The following is a 22,669-nucleotide window of genomic DNA, read 5'->3' on the forward strand; positions in this document are numbered from 1 at the left end:
TATTTAGATTGAGGGCCAAAATAGACGTGATAGCTTCCTGCCGCTTGCCACAAAAGGGTTGGTTGAATCTATGTGAGCTTTCTAAGTGAACACGTGCAAAAACTCAACTGCACTTTTGCACAGTCCTTCTCCCCATCCCTCAACCTCCACTGAGTCTTCCCCTCCCCATCCCCCCCAGTGATGTAGGTACATGTGATCAGAGGATGAGAATTCTTTCCAGGAGGCAGTTGGAATCAGGGTGGTGATGGGTCCCCAAAACACAAATGCAACACCCTATGGGCAGTAGGGGCAGTAGACACCTGGGCCGTGGAAGCTTTTAATGACCTGGTTTTTGGAGCAGGGGAAGGATGACTGGTGGGGGGCATCTTTCTTGAGGCCTAGGAGGATGGACAGAGGTGAGATTGGTCCCAATACAGCTTTACCCCCCATGTCACCCTTTGGGACATGATGTCCCACAAATCAAAGGTGGCCAAAAGGCCTATGGTTCATTATACATACCTTCTGAAACCACCAGTCAAAGTTACCAAAGCGCTGGGAGAAAATCTCTGCACAGATTCCTTAACAATTAGGCTGGCTGCATCTGCCTCTGCCTTAGATACACAGCTAACAAGGTCTTCATAGTGCAGGAATCCTGAAAAGCAATTTAAGTTTGGTATAATGAGCATAGTCTAGTGGACAACATATTAAGCTTGAAAATCTGGGAGGCCTAAGTTCAAGTCCCAGATGAAGCAGGGACTAATTGGATGTTGCTCAACTCACTGTCAGTCTTTGCTTGCCATCTAAGCTAAAAATTAGCTACCTCGTAGGCTTGGAATAATGATCATAATATATTATGGAAATGTACCAAGGCCAATAAATAACTTTCACTAACAGTTCACTCACCATTGTTGTTTTCTAACCAAAAGCTGGCTAATATTACATCAATGTAAATATGTGTGTCAAATTTCCTGCAAAGTAGTGATATCACTGCAAGAAATTTCCCCTAAGCGACAGGAGTCAGTGAGACTTTGATCCTATGCTGAATGAGTGGCATTTTTCAACTAAATGCAGACATTTTACCAGGAAAAAAAATATTTTTTAAAATAGAATGCAGGGGAAAGGAAATATCCAAGATTTTGTTTTATTTTAAAGGAGACTATTTATTTTCTTAAGTGACAATTCTGCATGTCCTCTGTTTCAAAATGAAAGCTCCATTAAACATCACCGGAAGATACATAAGCTCCACAGGGTCAATCATTTTACAACATTTTAATCTGCCTATCCCAGAAGGTTTGCTCATTAAGGCAGCTCAGATCCAAATACAGAAACCTGCCGTGATGTTAAGATCTGCCATGCAGCCTTTCTACAAGTCCCTGCTTCCTATATTGAATGGGTGAGAGAATGAGTTTTCTCTCGTGAACTTTGTCTTTGGAAAGTTTCACAAAAAAAGACTTGTTTAGCACTGACATTGCTATTCTTTGGGTGCCAGTGTGTTAGTTTGCTTCCAGATTCAGTGGTAACTCAGGTTAAGTACTTAATTCGTTCCAGAGGTCCGCACTTAACCTGAAACTGTTCTTAACCTGAAGCACCACTTTAGCTAATGGGGCCTCCTGCTGCTGCCGCGCCACCGGAGCCCAATTTCTGTTCTTATCCTGAAGCAAAGTTCTTAATGTGAAGAACTATTTCTAGGTTAGCGGAGTGTGTAATCTGAAGTGTATGTAACCTGAAGCGTATGTAACCCGAGGTACCACTGTATAATGGATTCAATGAAGCTTGCTTTGGTATGCAAGCATGCATAGGACTGCACTGTGAAGAGTGATGCCTGGTTTTATTCAGGTTTTGTCCTTTTCCAGAGTTCTATCTGATTATTTTTTTATTGGCTACTTTATACTGTTATTATGCAAACTGCTCCATGAGGTTTCCTCCCATCCGCACAAAAAGAGGGTGTAAAAATATAGGTAATGATGTTGACTGCAATAAGACCATCCTTGTTTTCAAAACAGAAAAGTGAAGTCTTGAAGAATGAGATTTTTCCAGTTAAGGGGGAAATGTGGCTATCTGTACCTATTGTACTGCAAGTGAGATGGGGGCAGCGTAGGAATAAGAATCTGAAAGGAAATGGTTAAAGAACTTGCACTTGGCACTCTCATGAGATGCGTGGTTCAGATCATGCTCCAGGAGTCTTGCAACACTGAAAACACAAAGCAGGACTACAGAGTTTATGATAAAGGACCCCAGGATGGTTAAGTCCAGTCAAAGGTGACTATGGGGTTGTAGTGCTCATCTCACTTTCAGGCTGGCATTTGTCCACAGACAGCTTTCTGAGTCATGAGGCCAGCATGACTAAACTGCTTCTGGTGCAATGGAACACCATGATGAAAACTAGACTGCATGGAAATGCCATTTACCTTCCCGCCACAATGCTATCCATTTATCTACTTGCACGGGCATGCTTTTGAACTGCTAGGTTGGCAGGAGCTCCCATTGCTCACCCCGTCGTGAGGATTCGAACCACTGACCTTCCGATCAGCAAGCCCAAGAGGCTCAGTGGTTTAGACCACAGTTCTACCTGTGTCATTTGAGAGCAAGGAGCCTTGTGGGGGCAGAAGACACAGAGGAAGATAGGGACTGAAATTGTTCAGTGATTAGTTTTCATACAGAATAAACTCATTCAACCCCAAAATTGCTTCTTTTTGAAACCAGACAAAGGGCCACCGAAACAGAAGGCCTCAAATAATAAGTCTATATTGTTGTACATATTATGTAAAAAGTATATATTTCTGGATATCTTATGCAAAATGAGAGGTAACCCACTGAGATGGTCAAACAGTTTTGAGTATGAAGTTTCATTTACAATTGTTCCTGAAAACTGAACCGACCGATAGGGTAAAATTCCAGAGGCTAGGCCTTTGGCATAAATTCATCTAGAACTCTATTTTCTAGCTCATGGTTGGCATTCAAGGACTGATTATTAGGTTTTGTTTTTGCTGAAGAAAAAAGTGAACATTTAAGTAAGATGGAAGGGAAGAAGAGAAGAGTATCATCGAGACAAATAAAACAAATAAATGGCACATTCTCTCTGAGCACTGAGCTACCAAAGAAACAGAATTTGACTTATTTATAGCATAAAATCCAATTTATGTGATTCTTGTGCAGTTATTTTGTGGCTTAGAACAATATTTGTTGGCAATACTAATTTATTTCATTTTAACAAGAGAATGTTTCCTATCAAGATAATGTTTATTGAGATAAAATATGAAACATCTCATTTTCCAACCTAAAACCAATCAGGAGAGTTTTCTTTATATTACCTAGGATGATTGACCTTGTAATTTATCATGGGAAATAGAGATCTTCAAAACAAGCATGTTCTGGTAAAAAAATATTCAGCTCTATTACATATTCTGTGAATAGCCAATAAATATGTAAGACATATGTGGATGAAATAGATCATATTTTTACACTCATCAGTAATAGCTATTCTGATCCATGCTGCTTTCAAAACTTAGCCTAGATTCCATGGTAACAGGACATTACCTGCTCTTTGCATTCTTGTCAGTTTTAAGTTCTTGTCGCATTTTACTTCTTCCAGTGTCCGGAAACCCATCCTGTACCACTTCTCAGATGTCTTCAGTCCCACTCCAAAAACAGAAGTGAAGAGCTACATAGAATGGAATGATGCTCAGTTTAATGAGCTGTGGAGCTTTGGGATAGCTGTGGACAACAATGCTTCCATGTTTCCCTTTTTGGCATTTTAGCACAAAGGAAAGTGTCTCAACCCCATTGCCCCAACTCCATTGCAAATGATGACCACAGAGTTCATATCTGGTAGGATTCCATGAATTATGAAGATGACAAGCACTCTTAATGCTGTTGTACGCAGATCTTCAGATTTTCCAGCATCAAACCTTTCTGCCACTCTTGGGACAGGATTCTCTTAATACACCTTGCCAATGGAAGCTCTGCCAAGGCAATTTCCCCCTTCTCCTTTCCCATGTGCCCCCTCCCCTGCACTTTGACATTGGCTTGAAGGTGTTGGAAAAGCCCCCAGAACAGCACACGGGGGGAGGAGGAAAAGGGGTATTGTCCTATCTGGCAAGCTACAATGTTTGCTCAGACAGAAAATTGGGAAGGGTTTGGTGTTTAGACAGTATCATCAAGATATGCAAGTGGCCTTGGCCCAGTATTCCTGAAGAAGCATCTCCACCCTCATTGTTCTGCCCGGACACTGAGGTCAAGCACTGAGGGCCTTCTGGTGGTTCCTTCACTGTGAGAAGCGAAGCTACAGGGAACCAGGCAGAGGGCCTTCTCAGTAGTGGCACCTGCCCTGTGTAATGCCCTCCCATCAGATGTCAAGGAAATAAACAACTATCTGAAGGCAGCACTGTTTAGGGAAGCTTTTGATATTTGATGAATTGTTGTATTTTAATATTTTGCTGGAAGCTGCCCAGAGTCGCTGGGGGAAGCCAGCCAGATGGGCGGGGTATAAATTATTATTATTATTATTATTATTATTCATAAATTAAATAAACAAAACTTGCTAAACTTATGTACGGGAACTTCAAGTCTTGCACTGAACGGAGGGGTGGAACTAGTTAGCCTCAAAAGCTTTACCAACTCTATGATTCTATCAGATATTCAAGAAACATAATATAGCTAGCTAGCCAGAAATAGGCACTGCCCACTGGGAGCTTCTCCTGCACAAGTCTTACAGAAATTAACAGGACTTATTCAAAAGCACATCCATACACTTGTCTGAGTCTTATTCCTTCCATTCACTGAAGCTTTTACAGGAGAAAAGTCCTGGTGGATTATTCCAAATAATGCCTTTGACTAATTGACAATTGCTATAGTAATATTTTTATAAGAAAAGTGAAGTGCAGCAAACATTTCCAGATACGAATCCTACATGAAAAATGCACTTTTATATCTATTTTATCAATGTGGTGTTTCCTCAATGCTTCACAGTCATTCATTCGTCTTGAGACCTGTCTGTAAAGTCCCATTATAATTCTCTTCCTAGTGAGTCCACCCTTTGAAACATGGACCATACTAATTTTATCTTGTCTTTCTAATGAGACTATTTTTTAAAGCAATTATGATAAAGAAAAGAAGGGGATGGAAATCCTGGACAATTCGAAATACATATTACTCGACATTTAAGATATAAAGAGTGAAATTACCTACTCTTTGTGGACAGCTTTCTGTTTATGAGGAATAGTAATTGTATTTTGTAATCTCATTTTTCAAAAATTATTTAGATTCTTATCTATTAATTTCTAGTACTTTGTTTGCTTAGCAGTGTTTTAATGGGATCTAGAGGATTCAAAGAAGTTGTATTAGTTCTTGTGTAAAGATTAGAATGGTTTTCTTTTTTATATAAAAAATGGGCTATCAATGATAGTAACAGGAAACAAAATTAAAAACTTTTCTTCCTCTAAAGAATATTGTCTCTTTTAAAACTGTGAGTCAAGTTAGATTCACTGATAACTGTCTTTCTGTTAGTGAGTAGTTTTACCTGCACTTACACTTCAGGACAAAGAAATTTCCTTTGAAATTAGTCTCAAAGGAGCCAACTAAACTTACTCACAAGTAAAAATTAATCCTGATGACTTGTGCTTCTGCTTTCTGCACCTTCGGTAAGATGGGATGGAGAAACTTGCACATCTCCCCAAAACCTGATGTTCAGATCAGTATGAATTTTGTACATCTTATCACAAATTTGTAAATTTCCATTGTGCCATCCTTGGGGCCAGTCAGCCTTTAGCTCCTGGAGGCGGGCCAGAGTAAAGACTTCACCCCCAGGCTCCACCCCCACCCTCAGCTTGCCCCTGATTGGGCAAATTCAAACATCAGGATGGCAGCCAGCCAGGGAGACGTACCAAAGGCAAGCCACCATGGTGAAGTCAATTTGACCACCAGGTGTGTGAGGGGCTGCCGTGCTGGGCTGCAACCACCACCTACCTTTCAGACCAGGTAAGAGGCCATTACCAGAAGAACAAAAATCAGAAGTCAATTGTGAACAAACCCCTGTACAAATTCATTTACAAGAACAAGCAGGCTGAAATACCATTCAGCACCCGCTTGTGATACAGATGCCTAGGACAGAGAACTCCAGGGGCCATAGAGGAGTTCACAAAACAAAATTCAGCAAAGGAGACGAGGATGTTGTCATGCCACTGGAGTGTAGAGCATGTGCTGTATAAAAGTGAAAGCACCCTACTTCCCAAAAGCATCCAAACCAAGATTACTCATTCTTTGGAAAGTATCCACAGTGACATTTGTGAACCCAAGAGGACTCACGTGCCAAGTGGGAGCAAATACCTGGTGACCTTCATGGAAGACTATTCCAGGCACACTGTCACATCTCTCGTGAAGCAGAAAAACGAGATGCTTGAAAAAGTATTAGAGCTTACGGCAGCACCCAGAAACAAGTTTCAATAGGAACTGCAAATACTCTGCACAGACAATAGGAGGAATACAAAGGAAAGGAAGTGAAAGCCTATCAACAGGAACAGGATACGAAACACTAGAGAACCATGCCATGGCCATCTGCTGGATGTGGAATGGCAAGGGATGATACTTCTTCCTTCCTGTCAGGCAGAAAAATGTATTGGACTAGCCCTGCAAAACTAGCATGGCAATGGGTGCCTGGTGTTCAACTGGAACAGCCAAAGGTTTTGCCAAGAGAGGGAAAATGTTGAAATTTCATCCTGCAAAGTAATCTCAAATCTGCCCAACAATGAGGCCAGGAAACAGAAAGAGGCAACAGCAATGATAAGACATAGATGCTCACCCTGTTGCTACCTGGACAGAAAACTATAGGATGTAAATGGACATTTAAAATAATACGCAGTGCAGAAGAGGTGTTCCGTTTATAGATTTGTGGCCAAAGAATATGATGAAACGTTCACCCGAGTTGTAAAGCACATCACTATAAAAGCACTCCTAAGTGCTAGAAGGGGGAGCCAGAAGGGGGATGCAAATCAAGGACCTAGGCATAAATATTGCCTTCTTGCCTGGTATCATAAAGGAAGACACTTACATGGACCAGCCACCCCATTTAAAGGAATTAAAGGACAAGAACCTCATGTATAAACCTCAAAAGAGTGTCTATGGAATTAAACTGGCTGCTGGAGCATGGAATGAGAAAATAAATGAAGTACTTACCCAGGAATGATTCATACAAGGTAAAACCAATCCAAACTTGCACTCCAGAAAACAGGAGAATAAATGGGCATATGTGGGCTGCTTTTTCATTGTTGATATTTGCTTTTAACAAAAGCGAGACAAGCAATGGGATAATATGCAAATCAAATCAACATTTTGAAATGAAAGACCTGGGAAACATCACAAATCACTCTAGCATCCAGATGGAAGGAAAGGAGGACAGGAGCTTTAATTGGAAACAAAAATATCGCAATGATACTGGGACATTTCAGCTTGAAAAAGATACAAAGGTCCACTCCAGATTGTAACTATTTTGTGGGAGGAATTCAATCACATACCAGCAAATTTAGGTTTGCACAATTAAAGTAGATTCAGGTACTCCGGCACCCTTGCACTACAATGTACAAGTAAAAAAGCAAGGAAACTGATGGGGAAATGTGCTAGAAAGTGTGGGACAACAACAATGGATTGATGGAAAGTCATATAATTTCCACACAAACAAATCAGAACCATTGCTCAATGAACAGCAGACATCACAGAACCTCCATGCAAGCTTTGTGCAGAACAAATCAGGATGAATGCTCAAGTGAGGTACTCAAACAAAGTGAAAACCACCATAGAAGTAGGATGAAGTAGGCACCACTTCAAGCTCCACACAACAACCTCTCCTGTCATCCTTTCAGTAACAGGCAGCAACATGCAGCATTGATTAGCAACACAACCCTGCCCAGCCCAGTCCACTGTCCACTACTGATGCTGTTACATCTATAGGGATAGATCTGGAGCTGCAGTGATGTTGTGCAGGAAGAGTCAGAGCACAAAGTGACTGGAATGCAGTGAAAACAGGGATATGGTAGCCAAGGGGGCGAAATCCCCATGAAATTGCAACTGCAAGCAACTGTAGATTAAAAGAGAATTGGACATGTGGAGGCTGACTAGGCTGGGGGTGCCACCACTCTCAAGTCCACCAACATGGGGAAAGAACTATTAGCTGGACCAGTTGAAAGGACACAACTGATGCATCTCCCTCAATGGAAGAATAATATGTGGCAGGTGCAAAAGCACATCAAGAAGCCATTTAGATTAAATTTAAGATTGGATAGACCTGAACCAATATCAGTGTTCAAGCACAATCAAGAGTCCGAAAAGGTTTAGCAGGCATTAACAAGAAATTGTTGACATTCAGTATTGTCCACCTGAAGAAAAGATTGTAGATGTGCTCTGGAATTTACAGAAGAATGGTACACCTACCATTGAAAAGGGATGCAGAAGAAGTTACAACGTGCAAAGAGATTCAGATCATTGGTTTTCAGTCCATGGGTTGGGACCTATTATTTAGTAATAGCTTGATCTAAAGTGAGTCTCGGTTGCAGTACTACAATCATATAGATAGATGATTAAGAAATTAAGAAATGGGTCCCCAAAGGCATGTTTGGGTTAAAGGTGAGTTCCTGGTCAGAAAAGGTAAACAAAAAATAAAAACAAAAACTACTGATCAATGTATACTCTCTATGAACATATTTTGTTCCTTCTCAACAGTAGGCGGGGCTGTAACGTGTCTTGTGAGTTGGCTAGTGCTTGTTTGTTTCTCTTTTTTCTCTGATCCAAGCATCTTCCTTTCTATCCTTTTGCTCCTTTTGTTCTTCTGATGTCAAGCTGTGCAATGCTACTTGCAGTTTCTGGTTGTAGTAAACTATTTGCAGAATGAAATTCTGCTGCATGTGTGTGTGTCATTTTTTTCACAGCTGTATTACCACCCCACAAACTGTTCACAATCTACATTTTCTACATGAGGAAAATATATGTGTTGTAATTGTTCTGAAGTTTTTTTATATAAAAACCCCCTCGAAATTATACTGTTTCTTCTTAATATCCATTTCCTCCAAATCCAACTAACCTCTGTGTGTGAGAAGGAGATAAAATGTTGCTCAGTTGTACAAATGTTGACATATATAATTTGTACAGTCATAAAATTCTTCTTTGATGCCAGGATTCATGTGTAAATGTCAAAATTCACCAGACTTTGAGCATTCATTGTAACATATTTTATATATTAACTTTGTATGTCAGTCACCTCGGAATAACTTTGGCCCTGAAAGGTGGCATTGAAATACTGTACTGGAAATATATTTTTTTAAAAAAATCAAATCTAAATTAACATTTAATATTTGTTTTCTTATAGTTTCCATCTAGTAATTCTTACAGGACTGAGAACTTTAATAGACATGTGATGATCCCTTGCCTGTAAAAGCTATTTCATTTGTTTCAACAGAGAGAACATGTACACTTAAGCAGTCATTTTCTCATTTAATCCATTGACTGAAATAATAAGATTTCCCTTCATGTCCGAAACCAAGCGATTGTGCACATTGAATGGAAATGAAGGCAACACATTAGGGGGGCGAGCTAGAAGATCAATTCTATGTGCAAAAAAAGAAAAGAGCAAAATAGACTTACTTTTATTGATCTATAGTTTTCACTGTTTAACACAGCATTCACTCGAGGACTCTCTCCATCTTCTATTATATCCTGTAAATATGAGATGCATACAGATCTTTATTGTGGAAATGTTTTTTATAGGGTTTGTTTATAGGAGAATAAAGTCTGATGAGGTCATGTTTACAAACTTGCCACCCTCAACTTCTATAAGCTTGGCAGTTTTGTTTTAAGATGAAGGCTGCCATAGATGCCAACTCCTTGGGCCATGGGTGCCCAAGCACCCACAAAATTTCCCATGAAGGGGCCAGGCACCCACAAATTTCAGTGCCAGGGCCATGCATGCTGCAGAGTCGCGGGGCCAAGTTGGCATCCCTGAAGGCTGCAGTCTAAGCCGTGGAGTCAGGAGAGCTGAAAATAATGCCAATATATTCTACAGCTGGCAAACAATGTCCCTCCTTTGGTTCCAGATAGGACATGGGTAGACAAGTCTAAAAAGCCTGGGCATTAACTCTGGAAGTCTATACTCAATTCTGACCAAACAAAGTCTTCTATACAGCGGTACCTCGGGTTAAGTACTTAATTCGTTCCAGAGGTCCATACTTAACCTGAAACTGTTCTTAACCTGAAGCACCACTTTAGCTAATGGGGCCTCCTGCTGCTGCCACGCCGCCGGAGCACAATTTCTGTTCTCATCCTGAAGCAAAGTTCTTAACCTGAAGCACTATTTATGGGTTAGCAAAGTCTGTAACCTGAAGCGTATGTAACCTGAAGCGTATGTAACCCGTGGTACCACTGTATATATTTTGCTCTATGAGGCTTAGCTTGGTCAGAATCATGTTAATGCTAAATGCATTGTCCAGCATTTGTAGCCTTCATTTAATTGGGTTTATTATTCATCCCACAATATTTGTTCTTTAATTGTTTTCTACCTTCGTTCGACAATCCTGCTAACATCAAAACACTAAAAAGACAATGTATCTGTGTGTGTTTTTAAAGGCATTATAACTTACCTCTATGATCACTTTGACTTGTTCTCCCATCCAAGGCAATCCTTCAACATCACTTACTCTAACGACAGCAAAAGGAAGAAATTTCAACACAGAAGCAGCTCTCCTAAATGCAAGGCAATGCCCTTCATCTTCTCTGAACTCATAGTTTTCAGCCAGTACTTCAAACGCATCCTTGGCGGGGCAAAGAAGCAGAGAATGAGTTGTTTAAAAACTGACACTCATACATTCCATACACAGAAAGTTTAAAACCTGCAAGCTGATGCACAGACTTCCTTAGACCGCAGTGGATGTAACATAGCTAGTAACTGTCTGTGACATTTTGCTCTTAGGTACACTTAATAAAAGGACCTTTCCATGGACTGCTTTGTGGCTTTTTGACCTAAAGAGGAATAGGTGACATATCACCACCAATTTGACCAAAACACCAGAGGCAAGAAAGGTGAAATACTGCAGTTTCTGTAATACTGAGAAATCTGCCCAAATCCTCTTTGTCAAGCATGTCATGGCGTGACCTCTTTGTTTCTTCAAAATAATTGAGGGGGGAAATGGTGGGTGAGGGGGAAGAGTCAGTAGGTGCAAAAATTGATCTGGGGCTCCTATATATTGAGCATTGGTCCTGATCTGCTTTCACAGTTCTTGTCTTTATTAAGCATGCATTCTGGTTTGTTTTACAAGAAGGCTATATGGCAAGGAGCATTCACGCTGAATTCATTTCCGCATTATTTCCCTAACCACACAAAGTCCATTTCTTTTTTTTAAAGTGGGCTTGTTCTGCTAGGACAAAAGAGTGCTTTAATCCACTAACTGCACAAACCTCCCACAAAATGGTAGTAGTCTGGAGGTGCCCAGGGAAGTGCCCAATGAAGGGAATGAGGAATATAAACAAGCACAGCCTGGGTATTTCTTTCCTTTTCTTTGACAGGGTTCCAACTTCAGGCTAGCAGTTTAAATGGAAACACGTCTTTGCAAGATGATGGGCACTTTTTAACGAAAAGTTATAGGCTGCATTTCAGCTAGCTGAAGACCTTTCATTAAAGCTCAATGTGTTTTATGAGTCAAACCTATGTGAGCACTGTTGTGTTCAGTGGAACCTACTCCCAAGGAAACTATACATAGAATGACATTGTTCTGATCCTAATACATTGGTTGTTATCATGTAGTACAGTGGTACCTCTAGTTACGTACTTAATTCGTTCCGGAGGTCCGTTCTTAACCTCAAACTGTTCTTAACCTGAAGCAACACTTTAGCTAATGGGGCCTCCCACTGCTGCTGTGCGATTTCTGTTCTCATCCTGAAGCAAAGTTCTTAACCTGAGGTACTATTTCTGGGTTAGCGGAGTCTGTAACCTGAAGCATATGCAACCCAAGGTACCACTGTGTTGCTGTTTGGGAAGGGAGTGAATAAATAATGGCTTGGCACAGCTGTTTCCATTTTTTGACTCTGTGGGGCTGTGGTTACGGGGGCTTTCATTATTAGATCCTTCACCTTCACTTCAAAACTACTACATGACCGTGGTTTGTGTTAACTGGTCCTCCAATGGGCCTAAGAGTGTTGTCACATCTTATCTAATAACATCTGGCAAGCCTAATGGTATCTTTGTTGGACCCCTTTTTTACAATTAAAGCAAGAAAACTCAACCAAAGATCTGTCTTCTACACAGACCTTTAACAGCCATTGTTCTCAGTGGACAATATAATGTGCCGTCTCAGTTCAGTAAACGTGTTATCTTGGCAAATGTGAGTTTGGAGAAATGCATTTGCCAAGATAACATCTTGTTGCCGCCTCAAACTAATTTGGGAGTCCAGTTTGGGTCACTGAAATGCAAGGAAAGTTCGCAAATGTCAAATGCTTTCCTGTTAAAGTGTACAGGACTAAGACGGTGCATTATGTCTGTTGACAAGAAGGTACGTTATGTTCACTCATTGTCGAGTTATGTTTTCATTGGGGGGGGGGATAACCTAGATAATGCCAAGCTTGTCAGATATTAGGCAAGACATGACAAAAATTTTAGGTCTGATGAGAAAACAAAAGCACAAACCGAAAATGTCTAGGGCACACTGTAACACCTGGCAAAGTTAGATAATATATTGAAATGTTCAAGTGGCAGATCAATGTGTGTGTTTCTTTTTAAAAAAAACTTGGCTTTCAAAACTTTTTAAGTATACTAGTTTCTCTTAAGATTATCAGTGTTTGAAACAAAGTACTTAAGTGTCACAAATTTCTGAACTACACCAGAAAGAAGTTCTCATAATTGCCAGGTAAGATGAATGTAAATTACGGCAGTCTCTTATGTTCTTCTGTCAGAGGATGATGGGAATTGTAGTTCAGCGACATCTAGAGGGCCATTGGTTAGCCACCTCTATTTTAACTCTTTGCCCCATCACGGTCCCAACTAGGACCCCTCACCCTATAGGAGGGAAACTCACCAGCCCCAAATGCACCAGCTATTCATAAAATAAAGAATGAACTGTAGAAAAGCAGACAGCATGACAAATGTCATGTCTAGTTTGGCTCTGGTACACTATTCATCCAAACCATGTTGTTTACCTTGAATGGTAAAATATGACTTCTGCAAATTGCAGTATAAGAACTAGATTACAGAACACTTTGAAAATAAAATGAAAACATACTTAGAAATAATCGGCTTTCCCCTACGCATTTGACACCTGTTTTCACTTCCATCATAGAAAAACATGGCAGATGTTTCACTCAGAGAGCATATTATGTTTTGGGAAGTCTCATTTGCCCCCCTCTGCTTTTTTGAACTTGCAGTCAAGGTAGAAGAAAGTTGATCTTGCTACATTTTGACCCAAATACCTCTATTTGTAACTAAACTGCCTGTGTGGGTGTGTATTGAACCTCAAACATTTGTAGGGTCCTTCCTTGAGGAATGCATTAGTACAATGCCTTTTTTAAAAAAAATCCGATTCACATATTACCCTCTTAATGAGGAAACACTTGTAATAAAGACCTGCCCTGTCTGTACTATCCACTGGATGGAAGGAGCAGATGCAGTCCTCCAGATGCCAACGCAAGTAGAAATGGCTGGGAAATGCATCCAAGCACACTCATGCTTGCTTCACCTTGCCAGATGCTCTTGGCAAATCATGAGTTCACCAGCTGCTGCTGTTGCTGCTACTGACTCACCTTCCACGAGCTCTATTATCTTCCTATTTGCTCTTGCAGCGATTGCTTCCTCCTGAGCAAATGAGGATATTACCGTCACCCCTTCCAATATAACTTCATGTAGAGCACAGAGAGCAGAAAGTATTGCTGACAATTTTATTCTCCCTTTGGATTATGATTACCAACCGGCGGGGGGGGGGGGATAGCCTGTCCGTTAAAATGAAATGGGCCTCTTGTCAGATGTGTGTGTGTGTAGAAGCCATAATTTCGGTCTAGTCGCCAGACGTTTTTGCAGAGAGGTCTCTTCTTCTTCTTCTTCTTCTTCTTCTTCTTCTTCTTCTTCTTCTATATTTTTTAACATTACAAACATCCATTGAAACAAAACATTCAGAAACCAAAGCACGGCTTCCTGCAGCCAATCGGAAGCCCATTCAGACATTCGGCTTCCAAAAATACTTCACAAACTGGAACAGTCACTTCCAGGTTTGCGGCGTTCGGGAGCCAAAACATTCGAGAACTAAGCTGTTCAGAAACCAAGGTATGACTGTATCATGGAGAAGAGTTATCCGGAGGCAGAACTTTTTCAAATAATGCCAGTGCATGATGGGTGGAGCAAAGGACATCACCGTTTGTACAAGAAATACTGAACGCTGCCTTAAAGAACAAAGGCAATCTAAGTGGAAAAAAAGAAAGAGAGGGAAAGCAATGGCCCAGTCACATTGCACTTGCTTAAGCTATCAAGATAAATGATAGAAAGCATAATGCCATTGCTATTTTAGGTAGGCTACTCCTTGCTTTCTGCTAGTGGGTGGACAGGTCTTGAGGGAAAATGTGTTACTGCCTTAAACTGAGAAGAAAACTAAAATGCCACGTCTACTCAAACATTCTTGACAGCCAGCTAAAAGATGTCATCAAAGCCTTCATTTCAGTGATGTTTTCATTACTCTGTGTTTTCTCCAACTACCCAAGAGCTCATTAAGACATTTTAAATAAACAATCAGACTAACATTTGAATATGTATTCCCCCCTAAACAAACCACTGCCAGCAAACGCTGAAAGAAACTGTAGGACTGCCTTTTCCCTGTAAGACACATTTTGGCATGTTTTGATTTATTTGCTCAGGATTAGAATAAAATAAAAATCTGCTTCATCACCTCTATCTCTTCTCACTGCCATGTAATCAGAATCAAGGGAGAAGGGAAGCACTGCTAACTGTTTGGATTTAACAAATATTTAATTGGCTTGTATCCTAGCAGGATACCACATCAGTATATGATACCGATAATTTTTACTGTCTCTTAGCCTGCCAGAAACATCCTAATAAAAAGGATATCTTCCACACTGTGTATTAAAAAGCAACATAGCCAAACATCTTAATAAAAAGGATATCTTCCATAATGTGTATTAAAAGCAACATAGAGAAACAGTTCATTTACATTAATCTAGTACAGAGGAGAACCCTGGATTCCTGCAGTGCTGTAATATTTCTGGTCCATGCATCACCTCCAAGAGATTTTAATTAGTTGCAAAGTTGATCCAGTTTTCACCTCTTATAAAAGTATTTTACAGATGTCTCCAACTCTAGAAGTTGGCAATAAAAAGATTACAGTTTCTGTTTTTGGTGCTAACTATACAACTAAACAAAACTGCATGGTTGTCGTTTGCATATTTTTAACTGCAGAGGAGAAAATGGCCACAAAGTCAGCACCAACCATACCTCAGAGGGGGAAAGCTTTCCATAAACGAATCAGAAACAAATAGAAACTGAATTCCAAAACTGCATAGAAGTTTGCAGAAATAGATCTCAAGACTTGTCAATCATTTCTTTCATAGGCTACTTTCCCAGTGGATTGGGTCCCTCGCACAGGACCTTCCACATTCAGAGCAAGCAACTTCTACATAGTGCTAAGGTTCACAGAGACCATCTATTACTTTATTGTTTCAGCACATCAGTTTGTGAATTTCTCTTCCCTAAACACTTTCTACACTAATAAAATGTTATTTAGAAGATATTGTCACCAAGTTGTCAGATTTAAACTGCATTAAAAATAATTTACTTGTTTACCAAAGTCAGTGACACAACAGACTCTTTTAGGGATGGGGGCAAAATAATGAAATGCTACGTTAATAGGAAAAAAGAACAATCTCCCATCACCCACATACCGGATATAGTAAGGCAATTGGTATTCAGTCTATAGTCAAACATCCACTTTCTTATTCTCATGAGTAATGGCCCAAAGCCAGTACAATTCAAAAACTGTTTGTAATGAACCTCAGGATTGCTCCGCCCTTTGTGCCAGCCTTAACTACTTTCTGTTCTCAGAATTAAATTGTATTTGTCTATAAGAAAAATGTCCTTCTGCATTTTATTGCAGTTCAGTATTAATATTCTAAGCTAACCAACCTTCTTGGAGGGTTGGGGAGAGAATAACAATGTTTGTTTTGGCTCATAAAAATCACACTGCAGGCTTGAGCTGTGCCTTATGGAAAGAGACAGGAAGGCAACAAGGTCTTGGTGCTTTAATATGTGAAGAATCCTTTGCTCGGAGAGGGTAGCCGGTGACCATGTTACTGATTTATTACAGAAGCAGAGAAAGAAATTAAAGACTCTCCAGTTGAAAACTACCATGTGATTTTACACTCTCAGACATTTATTAATCCTTCATCATGCAAGAAGACACATAGGGCTGCTGTGGAACTGCCTACAGGTTACAAGTTACATTTTCACTTTTGAAACTTAAGTAATAGGTAAGGCACAATTAGCAGCCTGAAAATGCTACTTAAAATTGGGGGGTGGGTCTGCTCAAAACTCACCCACCTTGCACACATGTGTGAGACATGCACATCTGTCTACAACAGGTCTGGGCAACCATTGGCCCTCCAGACATTGATGGACCACAACTCCCATCGCATACTCTCCAAGTGCCCCTATTTTCCAGGTACAGTCCCAGAATTATGAAAGCCATCCCAGCTTCTGATCTGATCCCAGAATGTGCATTTCCACACACACCCCAGCAGTGCCACCGCCACTGAGCTCAGGGAGGAGGAGGAGCTGGCACTTGTCCTGAGAGGCAGTGGCTGAGAGCGATCATCTGACCTCCTCCCTTGGGCAGCTCGTAGCAGTTTCTGGAGAGCAGGCAAGGAGGAAGAGAAACTGCCACTGCGGAGGCCCAGCCCATGCGTAGGCACGGCAGGCTAAGGCAGGGTGGAATGGGGAGGAGAGATACAGTTTGATTTGGGGAGCTGTCTTTTGTTTCTAAGATGCTGTTCCTGTGCTGGACAGCACATGACACTGTCTGGATATTTGGGTTGTATCTTTGATGCTTATGTTCTGTTTTCAAAGAGCGCCGAATAATATTTTTATGGGTCTGCACCATGATTTCTTCCCATAGGAGTCAGTTTTTACGCTTCCAGTCACTTCAAACTGTGCAATATTAATATCTGCTTTCTTTCGCAGTCCTTCCCCACTGCTCAGTTTCTCCTTGGGCCATCCAAAATGGCCTGTAGCCGCATCTGCAGCTCTGGCCTCTTTTATTCCATCTGGCTGTCAGGTTGGCTGATGAGGTCCCTTGGCCTACATTCTTTATTATCCAAAGCATTAGAGCTTGTGGCCACTCTGCCCTGGTCCACACCACAGTGTGGAAATGTTGCAGCCCTGGGCATCACCTGACAATTATGATTTAGGATGTAACGTAGCAGAAGCTTTATCCCTAGAAGTAGACACTGAAAACCACGACTTGTAAGAAAAGAAGATTTCTTCAGCCTCGTTACATGAGAGTGGCTGCGGTGTTAACAAAACACCTGTTTTCTTGCTTGACTTGAGAGTATGGAAAATGGCACATTTAATTGCCTTTACAAAGCAACCGCTATTCTACAAGAGAGCTCAAAAGTGGGGTTTGAGAGTCCCGCGGGTCACTTCTAAGTGAAAAATCCCTGTCTTTATCAAAGACCACACAGCTCAACACAGGCTGCGGTGCTAACATTAAAAGCTAAAAATAGCAACAGCAAGAAAAAAGCTATTGCCAAGTTACAAAGGGAAAGAAAAGGCAATATATTTATATCTTAAAATAAAGTGGTTATAACAAGATGCTATCACCAGCACATAATTCAAGACAGTTTGGACCTAATTTGCAGGCTATGTGGCATTCAGCCAGAGACAATGCGTCATTTAATGGTTGGTTGCCCACAGCTTGTATAAGTAAATTATACTGCTGCCTCATCGCAGCTCCGTATTTGCACAGAAAATAATCTTTCAGGACATCTTTTTTCTGAATGTATGAATTACAGTCAAAGCACAGGCCCCAGATAAAAACGCTGTGGGACAGAAGTTTAAATATAAAACTATTGCTATGAAAATCCTCCCAGTAAATGCTGTTCTTGCATTGTTCTTCACCACAAGATGTTAAGTGGTCCCACTGCAATTTACTAGTCATTTCAAGGTATATCTACTGTGCAAACCTATTTCAGTTTTGCACCTATTTAACTTGTTAAGGTCTCTCCTGCTCTGCAAAATAAAATCATGGAAATCATAGCATGCAGAGGTGGTAAGAATTATCTGTTGAGATCCCTAGACTCCCTCCTAGAACTACAGCTCCCAGAGTTTCATAGGAGTGCAAAATCAATTTATAATTGCTATTACATATGTAGAATTAGCATGCAGGTGGGAGGGGATCACAACAAGTGGGCATTGTGCTAATTCTTATATTGCCCTCTAGTTGATCTGTTGATCTGTCAACAGCTGACCAAGCCTTAGCATCTGTTATCCTGCATTGCCTGGTTGTTCTGATGTAGAATATCTAATCTCCTCAGAAGGAAAAAGGCCCATTTCTGGCCTTGCTCTGTGCCATAGCACACTTAAGCCAGGACTGAGGAACTGCTAGCTCACAGACCAAAGATGGTCCTCCAGACCTCCTCATTTGGCTCACAGTGCTGTTTTCAGGAAGCCGTGCCCACCTAAGGGCTTCAAAGGAACAACTTGGAGCTGAAACCTCCTGGTTATTCCTTTGATTGAGAAAGGTATGTTCCCATCCACCCAGGTGGGAGTACACCTTCAATCCCCCACCCCACATATTTCCCCCATTTGGAAGAGAAACCTGGGGGGCACCTCTGAAAGACTTTTGTAAACATAGCTGCTGAAGGATGTTCACAAAGCCCCTGTAGTTCACAGGGGGAAACCATCTGACATCACAGTGATGGCTGTAGCACTAGCAGATGATGCAAATGACTATCTGATCACCTAAGAAACTTTAACCGCAAGTGAAGATATTTGCAAAGTGAAGGGCTTATATCTACCATGAAAGAGACCTCTCCCCCCTTCACAGCTTTTCAGAATAGTGGAAGCTCAGGAGATCCCAAAGCAATAAAATATGCTTCAGAATGCAGTTTTATTACTTGCAATGAACTGCTTTCAAATGAAGAGAACATAATAAGTAAAAATAATAGTAAAAAGTATCACACAAACTTTTTTTAAAATTAAAAAAACTACACATCTGATTTATTTAGGTGCTACAGAATGACCCACTGGGGTGTAGTCATCAATTGTTTAAAACTGCCACTGTTCAGCCTTTCAGAGTTTAATTTTACTGACCTTTAGAGTGATGGATTTGAGAGCCAGCTGGACTATATTTTGAAATAAGAAGAAAGACATCAAAATTATATGCATGTACAGCTGCAATGGACTGACTGGGCACACCCTCCCCTCAGAGGCATCATCTTGTTTTGCAATGTTGTTGTTCATTATGGGTCACTTCCACTACCATGTCCTGGCATGGACACTGCTGCTTGTGTAGCCAAAGCAGGAACATCTACACACAAGAGGGAGATATTGGCATGCTTGGAAGAACCCCAAAGTACCAAAAAAAAAGGTGGGGAGAACCCAAACGGGGGAGGCGAAAGACGGGTGAGGATTGAGCATTCTCAGTAGCCACTGGATGCCGACTAACCATATGACCTATTATTGATGGAGTAAATAGATAATATTTTATTTGACATTAACATTTCAAAGACAAGGATTAGGCCTATTTTCAATGGAGGAATTTAATGCCTCTTCACTGTAGAGGGCAACAAACAAGGCAGAAAAGGGAAAGCATAGAGCATGAGGCCTACGCAACGTGCGAGCCATGAAGACAAATTAATATTACATTTATACACTACATTTTCTCCAAGGAGTTCAATACTGTTACGTTGTTCTCTCCTTGGGAACAGCTGCTATGAGCATATTATGTCAGCCCTTCAGTGGTTGGAACAGCTCCCAGCCTATTTCTGGGCCTAGTTCCAAGTGTTGGTCTTGTCCTTTAATTCCTGTCCTGCCTTGGTGCCAGGATGCTTGAAGTATGACCCGCCTCCACATTTGCCCACTTGGACATTTAGGTCCCCATCAGAAGCCCTTGCTTGGACATGAAGCTTGCTATGCAGCAGCATTTTAAAGCAGTCTGACCTAATTTACTGGTCCTGAACTTACATGCAGATCAGCAGGGACTCAGGCGGCACAAGAGGAGCTTGGGCAGAAGAGCAGGGGGGGCGCCACCTCCCCAATCTGACACTTGAGTCAAGAGCAGGGTTGCCACCTTTGGTTGGGCAAAATACAGGACAGGTCAGGGGGGGAATTGGGGAGCTAAAAATTACTTTACCTGGTGCAGAAATGACTTCAAAGCAAGCCCTTACTCTCTCTAGCTCTCCAACTCTGAGTCTCTGTCTTCAACCTCTGCCCACACAAAAACTCTTTCCACCTGCTCTCCACCAAAGGCATGCATACCCCCTTTCTTGTTCTGACCCACTCTCTGCCCACACAGTTTGGAGGAGGAGGAGGAGGAGCTTGAAAACACGAAAAAAGGCATCCAAACAGGACATAAGACACTTTTCTCTTTAAAAATGGACAACCACATTTTTCTAGGGGCAGGTGGCAAGCCTAGTCAAGAAGCTCAGCATGGCTCGTGGCGGGTTATGTCTTTCCCAAGAAGGTTGTAATTCCTCACCTCCACAGACTTTCTACTCCCGTTTATTCTCATTACCACTTAACTAACTGCTGAGCAGACTTTTGGAATTCATTGGAAATACCTATACAGTGGTACCTTGGTTTACGAACTTAATCCATTCCGGAAGTCCGTTCTTAAACCAAAGCTTTCTTAAACCAAGGCGTGCTTTCCCATAGCAGTGGGGAACTCAATTTACAAATGGAACACACTTAACAGGAAGCGAAACATGTTCTGCTTCCAAGGCAAAGTTCACAAACCAAACCACCTACTTCCGGGTTTGCAGCGTTCTTAATCCAAGTTGTTCATTAACTAAGCTGTTCTTAAACCAAGGTACCACTGTATATCTATAAGCAGTTGCTTGCCTTCATACAAAGTAGGCCTCATAAATGGTTCCAAATTATGCTACAGCAGGCTTCCCCAACCCAGTGCCCTCCCAATGTTTTGGACTACGGCCCCATCCTCCCTAGGCAGCACCACCTTGACTTAGTATTACTTGTGGAAAACACAAAAAGTGTCATGGCTGTTACTTTAATGAGGGACATGAGAGAGATGGAGATTCTGCAAGTGAGTTCAGATGCGGCATGAAGCAGGCACAAAAACTATATAATAAATGCCCTTGTTTTGAGCTGTCAGTTTAACGAGGTAGGGGGGAAATGACAAAAGAGCTTAACTTTTAAAAAGCCAAAACAAAGCAATAAATCTTTATGTTTAGGCATATCTGAAATAATATTGTGGGGGTAATATGCAGCCAATGATTGCAGAGGAAAATTCATAACTAAGGAGGACAACACAGCAGCTTGAACAGGCTCTGAATTTTGAGTGGCTCAGGAAAATGAAATTCAACATTCAGCTGGAGTCAGTTGCAGTCTGTAGCCCATCATAGCCAATCTGTTCCTCATTTTGGTAGAATGATTAGAATCCTCAGGGCCTAACAGAGGATGCTCATACTCACTTGACATAATACAGAAAGAGCAGAAAAACTTTACTATCTGAAAGCCCATTTCCCAGCTATTGATACCGTGGGGAAAGATTCCTTAGAAAAGGACATTTACATGGCATTTTTCACAAGTTCTCAAAAGGTTACACAGTTCTCAGTAACATTTCCAACCCTATAAAGTAGGCCAAGAGTAATTAACAACAGCAACAAATGTTACAAATTGGGGGGTGGAAAGGTTTTGGCTGAGAGAGAATGGTTTGCTTAACTAAGCTGAGCTCACTGACCAGAACCACATTGCAACTAGCCATGCACTGAAATGAGGCATGCGCTTGTTTTGGTGTTTGCCAATCACAAAACAGAACCATTTTCTATTCCCATGTGGCAGGAAAGCTCTAGTCTAAAAAGGTTAATTGGTAATAGCAGTGGTGGGACAAAAAACGTAGGTTGAAAATGCCAGTGAGGCACACATTGAAATAATCACAAGCTACCATCTGTCCCAACCCATTAAGGAGAAAATGACAATGGACCTAGACACTAGGTGGTTAGTTGTCTCTCTCTTGTACTGGAGGCCTTTAAGCAGAGGCCTGACAACCATCTGTTGGGGATGAAGCCTCTAACTCGAGGTTTCCTACATCAAACAGGGGATTGGACTACAAGGTCCTCTCCAACTCTATGGTTATATAACCACATGACAGTCATTTTTATTGTGTCCATCAGGAAGCATAAATTAAGTTGCTACATCAATTCTTGAAGCAGTTTACAAGTCATTTCTGTTCCGATTTTCCAACAACAAATTTTGGGCTCATAGCAGCTTGCAATAATCACAAAAACAATTTTTTAAAAAACCAAGAAACATTACATTGTTGCTGGGAAGTGTGTGAACTAAATAGCCATGTGGAAAAAAAGTTGATTGTGCAGCTCTTGATGGATTGAGGAAAACCCTATCCACAAAGTTGTTTGACCCACACACAACCACCAGGAGTGCTTCATGACACCACAGCAAGGTTGTGTGAGATCAAGAAGCCATTCTAAA

At 41.1% G+C, this 22,669-nt stretch overlaps 1 protein-coding gene across 1 annotated transcript in view; it reads right to left on the minus strand.

The window, feature by feature from the left end:
- The window catches only part of DNTT (DNA nucleotidylexotransferase), a gene marked incomplete at its 5' end in the record, with an annotated part of 91,933 nt that overhangs the window by 56,294 nt on the left and 12,970 nt on the right, over window positions 1–22,669 (minus strand). Inside the window, 4 exons of the mRNA XM_083441026.1 lie at window positions 499–631; window positions 3,517–3,640; window positions 9,607–9,678; window positions 10,599–10,769. Of these exons, the coding sequence (XP_083297152.1) occupies window positions 499–631; window positions 3,517–3,640; window positions 9,607–9,678; window positions 10,599–10,769 (500 nt within the window). The remainder of the gene's footprint in view (window positions 1–498; window positions 632–3,516; window positions 3,641–9,606; window positions 9,679–10,598; window positions 10,770–22,669) is intronic.

Source organism: Podarcis tiliguerta, assembly GCF_965153285.1.
Source record: "Podarcis tiliguerta genome assembly, chromosome: 5".
Classification (NCBI taxonomy): domain Eukaryota; kingdom Metazoa; phylum Chordata; class Lepidosauria; order Squamata; family Lacertidae; genus Podarcis; species Podarcis tiliguerta.